At 51.9% G+C, this 19,136-nt stretch overlaps 2 protein-coding genes across 2 annotated transcripts in view; both read left to right on the top strand.

Annotated features, from left to right (window-relative positions):
* Positions 1 to 7,060: 7,060 nt before the first annotated feature.
* On the top strand, positions 7,061 to 11,241 carry Cdsn (corneodesmosin). The gene is made up of 3 exons (XM_059243860.1): positions 7,061 to 7,215; positions 8,410 to 8,528; positions 9,372 to 11,241. The coding sequence occupies exons 1-3, from the start codon at positions 7,061 to 7,063 to the stop codon at positions 10,859 to 10,861; spliced, it is 1,764 nt and encodes a 587-aa protein (XP_059099843.1). The 3' UTR covers positions 10,862 to 11,241.
* Positions 11,242 to 18,317: 7,076 nt separating this feature from the next.
* C16_21H6orf15 (chromosome 16_21 C6orf15 homolog) overlaps positions 18,318 to 19,136 on the top strand; it is a 1,373-nt gene continuing 554 nt past the window's right edge. Inside the window, exons 1-2 of the mRNA XM_059243859.1 lie at positions 18,318 to 18,384; positions 18,537 to 19,136. The exon at positions 18,537 to 19,136 is cut by the window's right edge and continues 554 nt beyond it. Of these exons, the coding sequence (XP_059099842.1) occupies positions 18,318 to 18,384; positions 18,537 to 19,136 (667 nt within the window). The remainder of the gene's footprint in view (positions 18,385 to 18,536) is intronic.

Here is a 19,136-nt window from a genome sequence, read left to right as displayed (position 1 = left end):
AGGCAGCCGAAGTGAGGTCAGAGAAACTGGAGACTTCAGGAAAATCCTGAAGCAAACTACTCGGCTTCACGGTTATTCTTTTTATTTCCTCTTCCATTTTTCGTGCGTGCGTGCGTGCGTGTGTGTGTGTGTGTGTGTGTGTGTGTGTGTGTGTGTTCACAACAGGATCTGTGTTCACAACAGGATCTGAGCTCAGGTCCTCACACTTGGGCACCGAGCGATCTAACCACTGAGCCTTCTTTCCAGACTATTCCTTACTCTCACTCATTACTTCAATTCCTTCAGAAGTCAACCCTAAAGCTGGCGACAATTGTTAGGGGCTTGAGAGTGGCCCTGCTCTCCTAGTGGGGTGTGTGACTGCAAACAGATGCATAAACGTATTTGTGACAGGACATCATGTAGTGATAGATGCTATGAAGTTCAGTTGCACATATGAGCACACACACACAGATACACAGAGGAGACAGAGACAGAGAGACAGAAACAGACAGACAGATAGACACACACACACACACACACACACACACACACACACACACACAGAGCGGTGAGATAGTTCTGCAGCTCAGAATTGGTGGGAATGTGGTGGCTAGGACACACTTTCATGATCATTTATTATGTGTGTGCCACAGAACGTGTGTGGAGGTCAGAAGGTACCTTTCAGGAGAACGTTCTCTCCTTTCACCTTGTTGAGGCATGGTCTCTCTTGTTTCTGCCACGGCAGCACACTCTAGGCTGTCTAGCCGACAAGCTTCTGGATGATTCTCCCTCCCTACCTCCTGTCTCCCTGTAGGAGTGCTGAGATTGAACTTGGGTTGAGCCATCTCCCAAGTCTTGACATATTTTTAAGTAGAAAAGTCATGGAAGACCCATCTGAGGTGCTGGCAGGTGACAAAACCAGACTGGCCTGAGGGAGCAAGGCACCATGGGAGCATCTGGGAGAGGCAGTAGCTCTGTGTAGCATAGCACAGGTCAGTGATTCAGGGTGAAGTCCCAGGTCGGGGAATGGGTGTCGTGCTGATGTTTTGAACTTAGGTTTGTGACTCCAAAGGGGAAATTCTCCATCTCCTGGAGCCACAGAGAATCTGGGGACCTGACGGTGAGGGTGATTGGATACTGCAATGGCCAGGGACAGGCTTTGTTCCCTGACGGGAGGTTGTTGTGCAGCCCTGAGGGCGGTCCCTCCAACAACAGTTTCCCCCCTTACTGCACACCTGGTGTGCTAGCTGACCTACCAGACCCAGGGAGAACTGTCCAGAAGAGCTGAGAGTCCAGGGATGGCCCACAGGGATACCATACAAGCCCCTCTTGGTACCAGTCCTTCCAGCCTCCCTGGAGGCCACGAAACCACGTGCAGACTGTGCTGTGACCCTCCCTCCCTCCTGCCCTCCAGCCTCTCTTGTGTGTCTGCTCTGGCTGGGGAGGGAATTGGCGCTCCGATTCTGGGTGACCAATAATAAGCATTAATGGGCACAGTGGAAGAATGACTGTTTAATAGGCATGCTAATTGGCAGGCAATGAGCGCAGGCTTCCCTGGTACTTGTTCCACAAAGCAGACAAGAGAAAAATATTTTGTATCCTGAGAGCTGATCACACCCTCTTTCTGTGTCTCCTCACAGGGCAGGAGTGGTGGCTAAATTAGATGTCACTTAAATGGGGCCATGTCCTGAGCTCTGGGAGCGTGACTGTCCTTCAGAGAGTAGTGTGAGGGGACAAGAGTCTGGGTGCAGGTAGCCTGGTGTGTGGGGCCCCCACTCGCCAATTCTTTCTCTTTCAGACTTCAAGGCACGCCTGGCTCTGACCCGATCCTCACTGTGCTCCCTGAGTCCCCTGGAGGGGTGAGTGGGCAAAGGAAAGGAAAGGCGTGGGCAGTGTGAGAAATGGAGGTTCTCCAGGCTGTGCTCACAAAGGCAGTCTTGGAGGAAACAGAGGTGGTAGTGGCTGAGGAGCAGAAGCAGGGTAGATATGACAACAGCTCACACCACAGAACCTTCTGAGGGAGGAGCACAGGCGCCCTCAGAGTGTGACTCCCAACCAGGGGCAACATGTTACACAGGGAGGGGGCACTCACCAGAGCCCCTGGGGGTTTACAATAGTGGGCACTGCCCTGCCTCAGCCCAGCCTCTGACTATTTCATGGTCCAGGGGAAAGCCTGCACTTCCTCATCACAGCCACGTGAGCATTGCTGTGTGTCAATAGAGACATGCTGCATTCCTTGGGGGAAAATAATATAATCCTTAGGGAGAAGAGTGGCTTAAGGAAGTCAGTCATCTGGGAGGAATGAGGGTGGTACAGATGGAGAGCCAGCAGGGAATCGGTGGCTAGGCCTGGGTCCCTGCTCTCTGCTCCTCAGCACCTCTGGGGACTTCGCGTGTGGCAGGAAGGGAAGGGAGGTGTAACAGAGGCTCCGTGTACTCTTGAGGAAGCAGCAAGAGGCAGTGTGGCTTGGACACAACCCACACTCAAAAAACATCACCAACGACTGGGCTGGGGAGATGCCCAGTCAACAAAATGCTTGCTGGGCAAACACAAGGACCTGTGTCTGAATCCGCAGCATCTACATAAAAGCCTATAATCCAAGGGCTGAGGAAGTGTAGACAGGTGGATCCAGCCAGTCTGGCCAATTAGTGAGCTTCAGGCAACTGAGAGACCTTGGCTCAAATAAATAAATAAGTTTTTTTTTAAAGGTGGATGGCGACTGACTCAATGTAGACCTCTGGCTTCCATGTGCATGTATATGAACACACCTACATGAACATGTATATCACACACACACACACACACACACACACACACACACACACATACACACATACACACACATACACCTCACATCACCATGTGCCTCCCAAGGCCGAATGCTGGGAACTCAGGAACACACACATGTCACTCACCGTTACCGAGTCTGAGGTCCAAGGGAAAAATGTTTCCTGTTTAGAAGCCTAGACAACATGTTGCAGGGTCTGTGTGAGGAGAGAGTGAAGGATGCTGGCTGTCAGTCACAGGGCAGAGTGCTCCCAAGAGGGAGGCTGAGAAGAGATGAGGACCTAAGTCATTTTCCTGTCACAGAGGGCCTAGTCTGGTAGGGACTCTGCATGCAGATAAATCCTGTCCCTCTGTGTTTAGTTGTGAGAGCCACCAGGTCAAGACTGTGGGTGACTCAGGGTCACCCATCCGCACTACAGGAAAAACCGCTCAGAGGACATGCCCAGTGGGAGCGGGCTAGGAGTGTCACCTTCTACTCGAGGGAGAGGGAGGTATGTGACTAGAGATGAGTCCACCTGGGCAGATGGGTGATGGAGAAAGAGGGGACAATGCTCTGACTGGAACTCGGGGAAAAGGAGAAGCCCTCCTATCTGGGCGGCCTCAGGTAACCCTTACACAGATAAGCCCCTCAGCCTTTTCTCTTCATCCACTCCGTTTCCTTCTCCACAGCCTAAGCCCCAGGCTGACTAAGACCCGCCCCCCCCAATGGAATTGTTATTCTAGAATTTCTGCTCGGGTGGCCGTGCAGGGCCAGTGAAGGGGCTGTCTCACCTTGGCCTCCTCTTGGCTGTCCGTTCCTCCCATCCACATCTCCCTAAGGCTGTGCAGTGTGGGCTGCTGGGATGAATAGAGTCCTCCCATTCTTTTTGTTTGCTTGTTTGATTTTTTGAGACAGGGTTTCTCTGTGTAGTAGAGAAACTGGCTGGCCTCGGAGTTCTCCTATTCTTGTGACCTGGACTTTCTACCTGTCAAAGGCTCATCCTTTGAACTTGGATTTCCTTTGGGGGCGGAGGTTGCTGCCTACCACCCACAGTTCTCACCCTATCAATGTATTGCCCTGGGCACTCACTCTCCAACATAGAGCCCAGATCTTCCACAGCCACGTGAGCAGCCTCCAGAGGTAACCCTGGGCTGGGCAGACACTCAGCCTAGCCAGCTCACCAGCTTCCCTTGTCTCCTCCACTCCTGAGGCCCAGCTTTAAGGTTTCACTGTCTGAGTTGACAGGAAAGGTTATCGGTGACCCTGAGAGACGCGGCAGCGGTACAACCTAAGCGCCTCAGGATGCCTGAGGTAGCACCAAATCCTGCCTGGGTTGTGATGCATCTTGTATACATAGACTATGATGTTTAAGTCATGAATTAGACCCAGTAAGAGATAAACAGTAAAGCAGGACAGTTATAACAATATAATACATTGAAAGTTATTTACAAGTAACAAACTGCTTATTTCTGGAATTTCCAGATGCATTATTACTATTTAAACAATATTTATTTAATGTGTATTTGTATTTTGCCTATATGTGTATATTACTGCACCATGTGGGTGCCCCAAAGAAGCCAGAAGTGAGCAGATGCCCTGGAACTGGAGTTATAGACAGTTGTGAGCCTCCATGTCGGTGCTGGGAATTGAACCGAGGTCCTCTAGAAGAGCAGCCAGTGCTTTTAACCACTGAGTCATTTCTCCAGCCCCTTTCATGCATTAATTTCAGGCCTGTGGGTAATGGACACAGTAGGGAGGGAAACTGGGTAAGGGGGAACAGACAGTAAGAGCACAGAGAGCTGACTGGAGCTTCTAGGTCCCAGACGTGGGCAGGGCAGTGGGGGATGGGAAGAGGGTGGACCGAGAAGACAGGAGGAGAGAGGCCAGGTGAGGAACGTGACCGTGTGGGTGTCTGGAAGCTGGCAGGAGGCCGAGAGAGACTGTGCCTCCTCCAGCCTGGCTGTCTTGGCCAAGGTCTGACAGCAGCAGGAAGGAATGTGAAGAAGAAAACAAGACAGACAGATGGACAGAGGATGCCTGCTCTGATACTGGAAAGCGCTCTGTTTTCTCCCCACCCATCTGGGGATGCCCACATTCTCAGACCACAAAGGCTCCTTTCCCTGCCTTGTTCCTGCTGCCTCGGCCCCGCTCCTTCCCCAGGTCCTAGCTGAGGCCTGAGAGTCTAGGGAGGGGTTGGGGAGTCACCACAGGTTCCAGTATTCCTGTCTTGGGGGTGAGGACTTAGGGTGAATGTCTGGCTTGCCTTTCCAAAGGGAATTCATAGGTGAGAGCCACCCTGCAGGGGACCACACCCTGGTCCCATTTAATTTACTCTTTCTGATAATTTCCTGTTTGATCTTTACAAACCTTTGAAAGCAGGTAATAATTCAAAATAATCCCAGGGAGCTGGAGAGGTCTCAGTAGTTAAGACAGCTAACTGTCTTCCAGAGGACCTGGGTTTGATTCCCAGCACCTTCCCTGGAGGCTGACAAACATCTGTTAACTCGGGTTCCAGGGGATCCAATGCCCTCTTCTGGCCTCTTCAGGAACTACATGCAGGGGTTGCACTTGCACACACGTGGGCAGAACACACATACACATAATTAAAACAAAGCAGAAATTTACAGAAATAGTCCCAGTAGAAAGAGACGGAACTCATGCTAGATCACACCTGACCCACAGCCCAGCGTGTGCCCCCCATCCACCCTTGTCCCACTCTACAGGTGAAGAAAGAAATCTAAGCTTAGAGAGGCTTGGTAAATCGCTCGAAGCCCCGGATTAGGCGGGATTTAAAGCCCGTCATCCGAGTTCTAAAGCCACCGTGGTTTTGGCATCACTGTCCACTGCCCGTCTCAGGCTTGTGTCCGGTCACTGCAGGGCTCCCTGGACCTTTGTTCCTTCCCAGCCCCTCCTCTAGGCACCAGTAGGAAGTGAAGGACTACATGGCCGCCTGCAGCTGCACGTGGTTGTCCAGACTTAAATAAAACGAAAGACTCAGTGGGTTACGCCAAGCCCATTTTAAGCTCTTGTGGCCTGTGTGCCATGGAGAGAGCTGGGAGAACACAGGCCACGGGCCAGAACTCAGGGCAGGGCAGGGAGAAAGGGAGGGACCAACCCAAGGGCTGGAGGGACAGAGATACCCTTGTGAAGAAAGGACATCTGGAAGGAATTTGGGTGAGGGGAGGAGGGACCAAGTGAGGGCAAACTCACTGAGGGCCTTCCTCCGATACTGATACTCCCACAATCCCGTGAGCAATCGGCTGGGGTGGGGCCTGGGCTGCAGCAGGAGGGAGGGACATTAGTGCTGGAGAAACCACCTCCCTCCCGCTGGGTCCCAGGGTTCTGACCCTCCTTCCTTCAGGGACTCAGGAGCTGATTTGGCCCTTCTTGTCCTACTCAGGCACAAACCTCTGATACTTTCTGTTTGTCCATCCAGGCCCAGGAGCCGGCTAATGGGCAGCCTGGCCACCACCTTCCCAATTAGCCTCATTGGCCTCTTGCTCATCCTCCTGAGTCTGGGTCACTACCATGGGATAGGGACTGTGAATGGCCTGTGAGTCACTGAGGCCCAGCTATGACAGGGGTCCCAACCCAGGCCTCTCCCTAGTCCAAGCTCTGGTAACCACGGCCCCTCCCGCCCCCCATCAGCTGCCCCAAGAACCCCCAGAAAGGAACCCTCAGGTTTTCAGTGTATGGATGTCGTTTCTGAGAGGGGGAAAAGGGCTTGCTTGGAATGGGACACTTTAACAGGCCCGTGGCAGGCTGGCGCTCTGGGCAGTGGCTCTAAGGGAATCCACAGTGGGGGCGGATCTTCAGATCTGAAGCAGGAGGAGAATGCTGAGTGCTGGAATCGCAAGGAAACAGGCAGATAGGGGTTACAATGTGAGCCCCATCAAGCTGCGTGGTGGGGTGAGTTGGGAGTGAGCAGGGGCGGGGTGCTTCTTGGGGTCAGGAGGGAAAGCTGAAATGCCCACTCTTCCTCCAGTGGAGGGACACTGGGAGGATGAGACTTGGGCAGGCCAGGGAGGGAAGAGCTGGGTGACTGAGTCCCTGGGTGAGAGCGGCCACCCTTGAGGGGGTGGCCCCACCAGGGCAGAGCGCCTGGTTCTAGATTAGGCAAGGAGGAAGTAGGGAAGGCCAGCCTCGGTAGGGGCTAGTGCCCAGTGGCCTCAGGTCTCCTGCGGCCGCCGCCGCTGCTGAGTAGGCACGTGTGATACCCGATTGCTTCAGCCTCTCCTGCCACACCAACCTCCCTGAGGCAGCCTCCCCCTCCACCCTCCTCCTCTCCTCCCCACAGTGACTCCTGCCCAGAGAATGTCCAGCCCCGGCATAAAGGTCCCGGTGTCCATGAGCTTCTGTCAGTCAGGAGGCCACGCCGTGCACAATGAGCTCCTCTCGGGCACCCGGGATGGGGCGTGTGGGAGGGCACGGGCTGATGGCATTGCTGCTGGCCAGTCTCATTCTACCAGGTAGGAGTCTGGGGCCTCGGGAGAGGGACAGCGTGGGACACAGGCCCTAGGTCAGGGAGGCTGGGGGCATCCGGCACCTGCAGCCCAGGGTCCAGGAGAGGGGCACAGGCAGGGCTCTGGAGTCTGATCTTCCTTTCTGTGACTGCTCCTCATCCTTGCCTGGCTACCTCTGCTGGTCACTGCACACAAATTCTTTTTCCTTTGCTCCACAGTGGCTGAGCAGGCAGGCACTCTGCCTCTGAGCCATCCTTAAGAGTCCTGTGTAAATGTTCTGAGCTTGTTTCTGAAACCTAGAAATGAGGTTAATGTCATCTAGCCCCAGTCTCTGTCTTAGATTAAATAATGCCTGTGACACAGCTTCAGAAGTTCTAGATGGCTATATGAACGGTGGTAGCCCCCCTAGAAGATATGATCTGGCTACTTTATAGGAATAACAATTGCTACCATTTTCAGAGCTACCTTTTACACACATTTGAGATGTATTAATTAACTTGCATTTATTTATTTATGTATGTATGTACTTATTTAAGTTTGACTGAGGTACTGGGAGTTAAAGCCCAGGCTTCATGGTTGCATGCTTGCTAAGTGATCTACTACACTCTCAGCCCTCTTTGCTTTTATTTATTTATTATTTATTTACTTTATTTATTTTTTTGAGACAAAGTCTTGCTTTGTAGCCCAGCCTAACCTCAAACTCAGCCTCCTGAGAACTAGGACTGAAGGCATACAATTTGCAGGCATACGCCACCACATCGCTCAGCATAGAGCCTCTTTAAAGGCTAGCCTGTAGCTAGCACTTTAAATACATTAGCGTTTTGAGACCTGTGTGATAGATTTGCTATTCCCACTCTGCAGCTGAGGATCCGGAGGCCCGAGGGGTCAGGAAACTGGCATCCAGGATTCTGAGCCCAGGCTGGGTGGCGTGTGTCCAGCGCAGAGGGGTGAAGGGACAGCAGCAAGGGGGGTTTGTTGTGTTCATTGTGGGTGCTGACAGACTGGCTGCTGGCGGATTGCTCTAGCATGAGTGTTGATTATGAACTTTGACATCCAGCTTGCTGTTTCTGGACACATGGTCCAGAGAGATGATATTATAAGGCCTTCACGGTAGCTCTGTGGGGAGCGCACGGCAGACTTTCCCTCTTTGAATATATAAGCCAGAGAAGGTCAGTCACTTGCTGATGTGTGGCTCTGAAGGGGCTGGAGTGGGCAGGAGGCACTGAGGCAAGAGGAGCCCGGGGTTAGGAGCGGGGAGTCGGTGGAGGTTAGACGTAGGTCCACGTCCAAAGACGACGCAGGGCAGAATGGGGGCAGCGGTACGTGTGGAGGCTGGGTGGGGAGAGAGGGAGGCTGGCAATGGTCATGGGGAGGAGGGTTTCATGCTCTGTCCCTGGGGTGGGACAGTGAGCAGGGGAGGCTTGGGCGCGGTGTCCTGTCACACTGGTACTGGCAGGTTCTGAAGCAACAGGTGAGTGCCCCCACATCCTGGCTCCCACCCAGGTTTACTGGCATGGCCAGAGCTGGGACAGGAGGCAGGGACTCCTCTGATCCACCCTTGCCCAGTCTGGACTCTCACTTGGGAGCTGGTGACAGAGTATCAGCTATGAAGTGTGGTCCTCTTCTGTAGGCCGGCACCTGGGCACCAGCTTTCTCTTTTCCTTCCTGTCTCGGCATGCCCTCCCCCTTTTTGGTGGTAATGGGCGATCAAGTCTACGGCCTTGTGTGTGCTAAGTCAATCCTCTGCCCCCAACCCCTGCTTTGCCTTTTACATTCTGTTTGGTTCTATGGTCTGACCTATGAGTGCCCTGCCCCAGAGCTCCAGCCTCCTCACGGTCTTGTTTCTGACCTATCTGTTCCCTTCCTCACTATCGGAAGGGGACTCCTTCAATGCCTACCACTTCAGAGTTTTAGCATGTTTTTCTTGAAGACATTTGACCTGCCCCCTTCAGGCCCCCTTCTGCTAGAACAATGAAACTGCCCTGATTCAGCCACCTTCATTTTCTCCACAGACAATATCCAGTTCTTCGTTTTTTTTTAACTCTGAACTTGCCTGGGTTCCTCTTGGGAAACACGGGGCAGACGACTGGGATGGGGTTAATGCATAGGGAGGGGGGAGCCCCCGTTCAATCTAGTCCTTACAGACCACTACTCTCCTCCAGGAACCTTGGCTAAGAGCATTGGGACCCTCTCAGACCCCTGTAAGGACCCCACGAGGATCACCTCCCCCAACGACCCTTGTCTCATTGGAAAGGCTGGCTCCAAGAGCATCATCAGCGGCCAAGGTGGATCCAGCAGCATCAGCGGCCAAGGTGGATCCAGCATCTCCCAGGGAAGTTCTTTAGGATCTGTGATATTCAAACCAGGAACGGGGTCGTCCCAGATCAGCTATTCCTCTGGGTCTGGCTCCTCCCAGTCGGGAAGCAGTGGCTCTCAGTCAGGAAACAGCGGATCGCAGTCAGGAAGCAGCAACTCCCAGTCGTCGGGAAGCAGCAATTCTCAGACCGGAAGCAGTAGTTCCCGATGGGTAAGCAGCAGTTCCTACAGCAGCAGCTCTCAATCCGGAAGCTCAGGAAGCAGCCGGGAGGGACCAGGACATGGCTCTGCCCTACCAACCGATGACAAATCTTCCAGCCAGCCATCAGGCACCTTCCAGTCTGGAGGCTCTTACACTTCCCACAGCTCTGTGGTGTCTAGCAGCATCTCCAACCAGAGGCCCTGTAGCTCCAACGTGCCCGACTCTCCCTGCAGTGGGGGGCCTGTCATCACACACTCAGGGCCCTACATCTCCAACTCCCACACCGTATCCGGCGGGCAGAGGCCTGTAGTGGTAGTGGTGGAGCAACACGGCTCGGGTGGCCCCGGAGGGTTCCAAGGCATGCCCTGCAGCAACGGTGGCCCCGCAGGCAAGCCCTGTCCTCCCATCACCTCTGTCCAGAAACCCTACGGCGGCTACGAGGTGGTGGGGGGCTCTGCCAACAGCTACCTGGCCCCAGGCATGACCTACAGTGGGGGTAAAATCTACCCCGTGGGCTACTTCACCAAGGACAACCCCGTCAGGGGCTCGCCAGGGGCCCCCTCCTTTGCAGCTGGGCCCCCAGTCTCTGAGGGGAAGTACTTCTCCAGCAACCCCATCATCCCCAGCTACAGCTCTTCCAGTTCCAATGTCTACCCATCCTCGGGTGTCGTGTTCCAGCCCGTGGGCACCGGCGGGGTCCAGCCCTGTGGCATGGGTTCTAAGGGGCCTTGCTCTGGTACGAGAATCCAGATCACCTCCGGCAGCTCCAGCACCTCCTACCAACCCTGCGGCGGTGCTTCCCAGGGGCCCTGCTCCCCACCAGGCACCGGCTCCATCGGCGGGGGAAGCTCCTCCCTCTCCACCGGCAAAATCGTCCTCCAGCCCTGCGGCAGCAAGTCTAGCTCTCCCGGCTACCCCTGCCTTTCTGTTTCCTCCTCCACGCTGAATGGAGGTCTGAATGGCTCTCCTCAGCTGGTCCCCTCCGTGGTGGCCAAGCCCTGTGGCCTCAACAGCCCTGGAAGGGTGCCCTGCCGTTCCATCCGGGACATTCTGGCCCAAGTGAAGCCTCTGGGGCCCCAGTTAGCAGATCCTGAAGTTTTTCTACCGCAGGGAGAACCACTTGACAAGCCTTAAGTCACACACATACACGCCAGCCGCCGTCTCCCGCTGGAAGATGCTCAGCGGCCAAATCACCTTTGTTCGGTGCCGGCAATGGTGAACTCCATCCCTTTCCTCCTCTGCTGTGGTGCCCTGTCTGCCTGATGGGAAGTCCTTGAAACACTCCTCAACCTCGGATTCCTAGACAAGTCAATCGTGCCTCTGCCCATCTGCCAAATAAGGCGAAATCCAATCCATCACCGCACACCTCTCACTGACCGGTCCATCCATCCATCTATCATGACTCCCCACACCCTACCAGACCCATTCCCAACACACCTGTGCCTCCCCCGCTCTCCACCTCAGCCCTTGCCTGGTGACCACTTCACCCAAAGCACAGATGTTGTGCTGTGTGTGTGGACGGACCCCAGGGCATCCGCAGAGCCTGGCACAGACTCCTAGCTCTCGGGATCCTGGACAGGGCTCAATAAACTTTGTGAACTTTGTGCAGACTTTTTGCCTTCTTGGAGTCCTGTGTCTCTTCTTTCGTACCTGGGTAGTACACCTCCTGGCCTCTAGAGGGCCCATCTCCCCCATTTCTATTCATAATTTAGCTCAGTGTTTTTTGTCTTACGCCTCCTCCCACGGAGAAGGAAAACAATAAATATTGATTGAACTGACTGCATGCAGAGTTACCCAGTGTCGGGATTCTTCCTCTGCACGTCTCACTTCTCAGCTCCAAGAAATCTATTCCCTCTCTGCTTCCCACTCACACTGGAGTCCTCCCTCCCCTTTCCCTCCAAAAGAGCCTCATTATTTTCTTCTCTCCCACCTAGGCTTCTTCTCCATTAGTGTGCCTCACCTTCTAAACTCCGTGCTCTCTGGCAGTCCCTAGAGTCGATCTTGAGTTTCTGGGACGCTGGACCAGCCCAGGCAAGATTCCTGGAGACTGAGCAGGAGTGTCCTGAGAACTGGGGGCGGGGAGAATAAGACAACATCCCAGTGTGATGCAGTGCACCAAGCCTGGTGACTCACTGGCCTACTTAACAAGGTTCTGTGATAGACTGAGACAACAGTGTCCTCTACACCTCCTCACTAGCCCAGCAAGGACAGAGGGGTGTGGGTGTCCCTGTAGGAAGGCCTCATTCCATGCTCAAGGCTCTCCAAGGTTTTGAAAAGGAACTTACCGCCACCCTGGAATCCCTACCCCCTTTAGGAAGGAGGAGCAGGCCCAGAGGCCACAGTGACAGGCTTCAAGTCCGGAACCAGAGGCTTCCCACTGAACTGGCCACAGACGTCCTGGGGAGCCAAGCCGGCGGCCTTCAGGGGCCACTAGGACAAAGCAGGCTCCCAGGCAGTCCTGTTTCTGTGATTACATAAGAGTCATTGGTCCAGGGGCTGGAGACATGGCTCAGTGATTAAGGGCACTGGCTGCTGCTCTTCCAGAGGACCAGGGTTCAAATCCCAGCACCCACAGTGCAGCTCATAGCTGTCTGTAACTCCAAGATCAGACACTCTCACACAGACACATCTGCAGACAAAACACCACATAAAATAAAAGTGAAAAAAGAAAACAAAGAACTGAATTTTTTTTAAAAAAAAGAGTTGTTGGTCCAGACAGTGGCAGGGATCAGTCACAGCCCTCAGAGGGTCCTAGGATGGGAACTGCAGGAGAGGCTGACATTTAAATGGGACTCCTCTAGTCTCTGGTGTGATCCATGTTAAAAACAGGCATGGTGGCACACACCTTTAATCCCAGCACTTGGGAGGCAGAGGCAGGGGAATTTCTCTGAGTTAAGGCCAGCCTGGTCTACAGAGTGAGTTCCAGGACAGTCAGAGCTACAAAGTGAGACCCTGTCTCAAAATAACACACACACACACACACAAACCCCCAAAGTCACCCCAAAGCTGGGGGCCAAACTCTAAGGTTCCCTACTGGCCAGTTCAGGAAAGAACTTGTTACTCTTCACGGCTGGTGGGGTGGGTAGGGGTGGGGCTAGAGAGATCAGCCAACAGTCAGAGTGTCTCCTCAGGCAGACAGGGACACCTGCCTGAGTTTTCTAGGCTGAGAGAACAAAGGTGGTTAAGGGGGCAGGGTGGCTGGGTAGGTAAGGATGCTTGCCCTGCGAGGCTGCTGACCTGAGTCTGACCCGGATCCTATGTGAAAATAAGAAGAGAGGGGCTGGAGAGATGGCTCAGAGCTTAAGAGCATTGACTGCTCTTCCAGAGGTCCTGAGTTCAATTCCCAGCACCCACATGGTGGCTCACAACCATCTGTAATGAGATCTGGTGCCCTCTTCTGGCCTGCAGGGATATGTGCAGACAGAACACTGTGTACATAATAAATAAATAAATCTTTAAAAAAAGTTCTTGCCGGGCGGTGGTGGCGCACGCCTTTAATCCCAGCACTCGGGAGGCAGAGCCAGGCGGATCTCTGTGAGTTCGAGGCCGGCCTGGGCTACCAAGTGAGTTCCAGGAAAGGCGCAAAGCTACACAGAGAAACCCTGTCTCGAAAAACCAAAAAAAAAAAAAAAAAAAAAGTTCTTTAAAAATAAGGAGAGAACCAACTCCACAAATTGTCTTTGGACTTCCACATATATGCTGTGGACCGTGCACACAATAATAATAAATTCTAAAAATTAAAAAAGGCGGCTGGGCCGTGGTAGCACACGCCTTTAATCCCAGCACTTGGGAGAGAGAGCCAGGAGAATTTCTCTGAGTTCAAAGCCAGCCTGGTCTACAGAGCAAGTTCGAGGACAAGCCAAAGCTACACAGAGAAACCCTGTCTAGAAAAGCCAAAATAAGTAAGTAAGTAAGTAAATAAATAAATAAGGCAATTAAATACTTTTTTATTTACTGTGCTTGGTGGTATAACCTGTTATCCCAGCTATTTGGAAGCCTGAAGCAGGAAAAAGGCAAGGTCGAGGGCAGCCTAGGCTTAGTCAGACCTTATTTTCACAAAGTGAAGAGGGGGTTGGGCACAGCTTAGTGGCAGAGTGCTCACTGGGCGTATGGGTGGACCCCGGTTCAATTTCTAGTAGTAAAAAACAATGAAACCCTTTTTAATTATAAAATTTTATAATACATGTCTATATTATTTTTATTTTTTGAGACAAGATTTGACATAGCTCAGCCTGGCCTTGAACTCCCTATGAAACCAAGTGTCCTGGTTAGTTTTGTGTCAGTTTGACACAAGTTACAGTCATCAGAGAGGAGGGAGCCTTAATTGGAAAAATGCCTTCATAAAACATAAAATGGGCCTGTAGGCAAGCCTGTAGGGAATTTTCTCAATTAGTGATCAATGGGGGAGGGCCCAGCCCATGGTGGGTGGGGCCATCCCTGGGCTGGTGGTCCTGGGTTCTGTAAGAAAGTAGGCTGAACAAGCCATGAAGAGCAAGTCAGTAAGCAGCACCCGTCCATGGCCTCTGCCTCAGCTCCTGCCTCCAGGTTCCTGCCCTGTGCGAATTCCTGTCCTGACTTCCTTCAGTGACGAACAGTGAATTGGAAGTGTGAGCCAAATAAACCCTCTCCTCCCCAAATTGCTTTGGTCATTATGTTTCATCACAGCAATAGAAACCCTGACTAGGACACCAAGGTTGACCTTGAACTCCTCATCTCCTGCCTCTACCTCCTGAGTGTTGAGATTACAGGTGTGCACTACCATGTCCAGTTTTATGTGGTGCAGGAATGGGATGCAGGGCACCATGTATACCAGGCAGGCACTCTAGCAACAGAGCCATACCCCTGCCCCCCAAATGTATTTGTATTAGTTAACTTTCTGTTGCTGTAATAAAACACCCGAGACCTGGAAATGGGTAACAAGAGAGGTCAATTTAGCTCACAGGTCTCTGTTTATTTTCTTTGTCTTCTTTTTTAGCTCAGTTTTCAAAGTTCAAGAACATGACTCCAGCACCTGCCCAGTTCTGAGCATGATGGGGAGATTGAATGAGAGGAAACGTCTCAAGGCAGGGTAGGAAGCCAGGGGGGTTGGGCTTACTGTTGGTTTATTATTATTATCATCATTGTCATTATTTTATGGGTTTTTTTGTTTGTTTGTTGCACTGGTTATTTTTGTTTTTGTCTGAGACAGGGTCTCTCTATGTAGCCCTGGCTGTCCTGAAACTTGCTATATAGACCAGGCTGGCCTCTAACTCACAGAGATCCACCTGCCTCTGTCTCAGGAGTGTTGGGATTAATGGTGTGAGCTACCATGCCTAGATGTTTTTAATTTTTTTGCAGTGCTGGGGACTGAATTCTTGTATGCCAGGGAAGGACTCTGCTGAACTATTTAAAAACAAAAATAAACAAACACAAACTCCAACCTCCCAAAACTTTAAAAAGTATTAGTATTAAGATTTATCTTTTTAGCTATAGGTACAGGTGTATGCCTGTGTGGGTGTGTGCATTATGAGTGCAGGTACCTGAGGAGGCTGGAAGAGGTGATCAGATCCCCTGAGAGCTGGAGTTACAGGTGGGTGTGAGCCTCTCCATGTGGGTGCTGGGATCCAAACTCTTGTCTTCTGCAAGAGCAGTATGATCTCCTGAGCCATGGGCCATTGCTCCAGCCTTCTTTTCTCCCATTTTAACATTTTCTTTTTTTTTTTTTTTGGTTTTTCGAGACAGAGTTTCTCTGTGTAGCTTTGCGCCTTTCCTGGGACTCACTTGGTAGCCCAGGCTGGCCTCGAACTCACAGAGATCCGCCTGGCTCTGCCTCCCGAGTGCTGGGATTAAAGGCGTGCGCCACCACCGCCCGGCTAACATTTTCTTTTGAGACAGGGTGTCACTAAGCTGCCCGAGCTACTCTTGACCTCACTCTATAGCCCAGGTCGCGCTTGAATTTGTGACTCTCCTACTTCAGCCTCCAAGAAGTTAAGACTATAGGCCTCAGGCCATCAGACAGCAAGGCTCCCTCTTTCTTTCTTTCTTTCTTTCTTTCTTTCTTTCTTTCTTTCTTTCTTTCTTTCTTTCTTTCTTTTTTTAAAGATTTATTTATTTATTTTGTATACAGCATGTATGACCAGAAGAGGGCACCAGATCTCATTACAGATGGTTGTGAGCCACCATGTGGTTGCTGGGAATTGAACTCAGGACCTCTGGAAGAGCAGCCAGTGCTCTTAACCTCTGAGCCATCTCTCCAGCCCAAGGCTCCCTCTTTCAATAGCAACCCTTTCCCACAGATGCTAATCTTCCCAGTGATTTACCTACCTCCCACTAGACCCAACTCTTAAAGATCCCACATTTCTCAATATCCCCACACTGGAGACTGGTGAGGGACACTCTCAAAACATATGCATCTACATTTAAAACTAGACAAATCACCATTGAGGTCCCATCACCCCAGTGCAAGGTTGAAGTCATGGCCATTTGACCGTAGCATTTAGCTGTCCTTCTCTGTGAGTGCTTGGATACACCACTGACTCTGAGTGTTCTTATATCCCCTCCCCTCTCTTTTTAGATTTATAATTTATGTGTATGAGTGTTTTTCCTGTACGTATGCACACACAACATGTGCATGCCTGGTGTCCACGGACACCAGAAGAGGACATCGGATCTCATGGAACTGGAGTTAAGGGAGGTTGTTAGCTGCCATATGTGTGCTGGGAACAATTACCTTTAACCGCTGGGCCATCTTTCCGCCCCGTTTCTTATATTCTTTGGATATGTCTGACCACCTGCATTAGGCAGAATGGTGTTTCCACCCCAACGCCACCAAAGATGTCACCATCATAATCCTTAGAATTTATAAATTTGTTAGGTTACTTGGAAAAGGGAAACAGGGTTTCTGATGCAGTTCAAGTCATTAGTCATCTGACCTTCCCATAAAGGGATTATCCAGGATTATCTGGGTGGGTCCAACATAAACATGGTGTTTAAAATGTGGGCTTGGGAGACAGAAGAGGAAGCCAGATGATACAGTGTGGGAAGAGGCTTGGAAGGTGGGGGAAGAGAGTCAAGAGACCAGAAACACAGGTAGCCCTGGAAACTGGAAAAAGCCAGAAGTGGACCCTCTCTAGAACCTCCATAACAGCAGTCAGTCCTTCAGATCCCTTTATAACTCAGAAAGACCCATTTTGGACTTTTGTTCTAAAAAATGATAACAGGGCTGGAGAGATGGTCCAGTGGTTAAGAGCATTGGTTGCTCTTGAGAGGAACAGACTTTGGTTCCCAGCACTGATATCAGCCTCCTCACTACTGAATGTAATTCCAGCACTAGGAGCCTGACACCCTCTTCTGGCCTCTCTGGGCATTACACTCACATGTACATCCCATACACAGGCACACACGCATATACATAATTAAGAATAAAATAAGGAGCTGGGCAGTGGTGGCACAGGCCTTTAATCCCAGCACTCGGGAGGCAGAGGCATGTGGATCTCTGTGAGTTCCAGGGCAGCCAGGGCTATGCAGAGAAACTCTGTCTTGGAGGGAAAAGAAAAACAACAACAAACAAAACTTAAAAAGAATAGAATAAGGGCTAGAGAGTTGGCTGCTCTTCCGAGGATCTAGATTCCACTCTCAGCAGGCACGTGGTGGTTCACAAATGTCTGTAACTTCAGTCCCAGGGATCCGAAGCCCCCTTCTGACCCGGAGGACACCAGGCAGGTATGTGGTGAGTATACATGCAGGCAGGCAAAACACTCATACACATAAAATAACAAAATAAATAAAATAAAAATTTTAAATCTTTTACAGGCTTGATTACAGGAGAGCTTTGACAGCACATGCCTGTCATCCCACACTTGGGCGGCTGAGGCAGGAGGATTGTAAGTTTGAGGCCAGTCTCATAGTGAGACTCTTGTCTTAACCTGCCCCAACTCCACACCCCCCACACACAAAGAAAACCAGACAAAATAGAAAACAAACAAGCAAACGAAACAAAATAAGACAAAATGAAAACAAAATCCACAGTATTACATGTGTTGGGAATGGTTAGCTTGTGTGGCTTTGTTACAGGAGCAATGGGAAATTAACACATCACGTTCTAAGGCTGGGAAATAAGCCCGTTTCTTCAGACTAAGGGCTTCACCTAGGAGCAGCACCTCTGAGGGGGAACTTTTGCACCCCAGGATGTCCAGCTTGTCAGAATCCAGGGGGAGATGTGGGGATACATGAGCAAGGATGCTGGAGTCAATGCTCTAGATCCCAAAGGAGTCAGACTGCTGAGTGTTGCTGATGCTGAGAGACGGTGAAGGCACCAGCATCCCAAGGCATGCCAGGGCAGGGCTGGCAACTAGGGGTGACCTGTGGACCAGGGCACCTGGGTGAGGAAGGGGCAGGGAGTACGTGGAAAGGAGCCAGGTGAGGGAACACCCAGTTCCTCTGGGACATTCAAGTGCCACCTGTTGCCACAGACCGAATCAAGAATGAGGGTGGAAAGGGCAGATCTATTGTCTCCACAACCACTGGCCCAGCCTGTTTCTGTGTCCCCCACCCCACCAATGGGATAAAGCCTGCTGTCTTGGAGCCCAGGGAGTTGCTGGAGCTGAGCAAGATGCAGGGCCTTGCAGGTGGGAGCCGGGCTCCCCTGGGCCTGCTCCTGATCTGTCTGTATCTGCCAGGTATGGAGGGCACTGGGGTCCTTGGGTAAAGGCGGGAGTGTGTGCACTTGAGTCCCCAGGGAAGTGAGAAACCGTGAAGGGGGCCAGGGAGTCAAAGGAGTGGCTGTACCAACTGTGATTCACTGACTGCCTTATCTTCTTTTTTCCTTCAGGCCTCTTTGCACGTAGCATTGAGGCACCAGAGGAGAAAGTCTCCCTACATTCGGGAAAACCTTCCTTCACCAGCCTCTTCAACTCCAGACAGCCTCAGCCCAAGCCAGACCTGGTGAATAATGAATTACCAAGGGTTCTTCCAAGGCTTCCTGAATCCCCAGAAGATGGCACTCTACCTGAGGGAGAATCTGAGATGCCCAGCCAGCCTCCCATCTGGGGGTGGTCCCCCATGGAGTACTGGCTCTCCGAGGACCCTCAGCAAGGGATGGAGGCTGCTGCCGAGGACCACCTGGGGCAAGTGCGGCCAGAAGCCCTGCCATACTTTTCCTCTGCATATGAGGCTTCCGGCCCCGAGGACTCAGAGCCCACACAGCTGCCTGGTTCCAGTCCACTGACAACTGAGGCAGAAGCCTTTGCCCAGCACCCATTCTGGTTTTTCATCCACAGGTTATTGCCTGGTTTACCCTTGGGGATCCTAAGTCCCATTGGATCTTGGGGAGGTGGAGGGGCAGGAACTGGGTGGGGGAGAAGGCCCATGCCTTACCCTTCTGGAATATGGGGTAGCAATAGTCAATTATCAGGTACCAGCTTGGGAATTA

The sequence above is a fragment of the Peromyscus eremicus genome, chromosome 16_21 (assembly GCF_949786415.1).
Source record: "Peromyscus eremicus chromosome 16_21, PerEre_H2_v1, whole genome shotgun sequence".
Classification (NCBI taxonomy): domain Eukaryota; kingdom Metazoa; phylum Chordata; class Mammalia; order Rodentia; family Cricetidae; genus Peromyscus; species Peromyscus eremicus.
The sequence above is the reverse complement of the archived record's forward strand: the minus strand, read 5'-3'. Positions and strand labels throughout refer to the sequence as shown.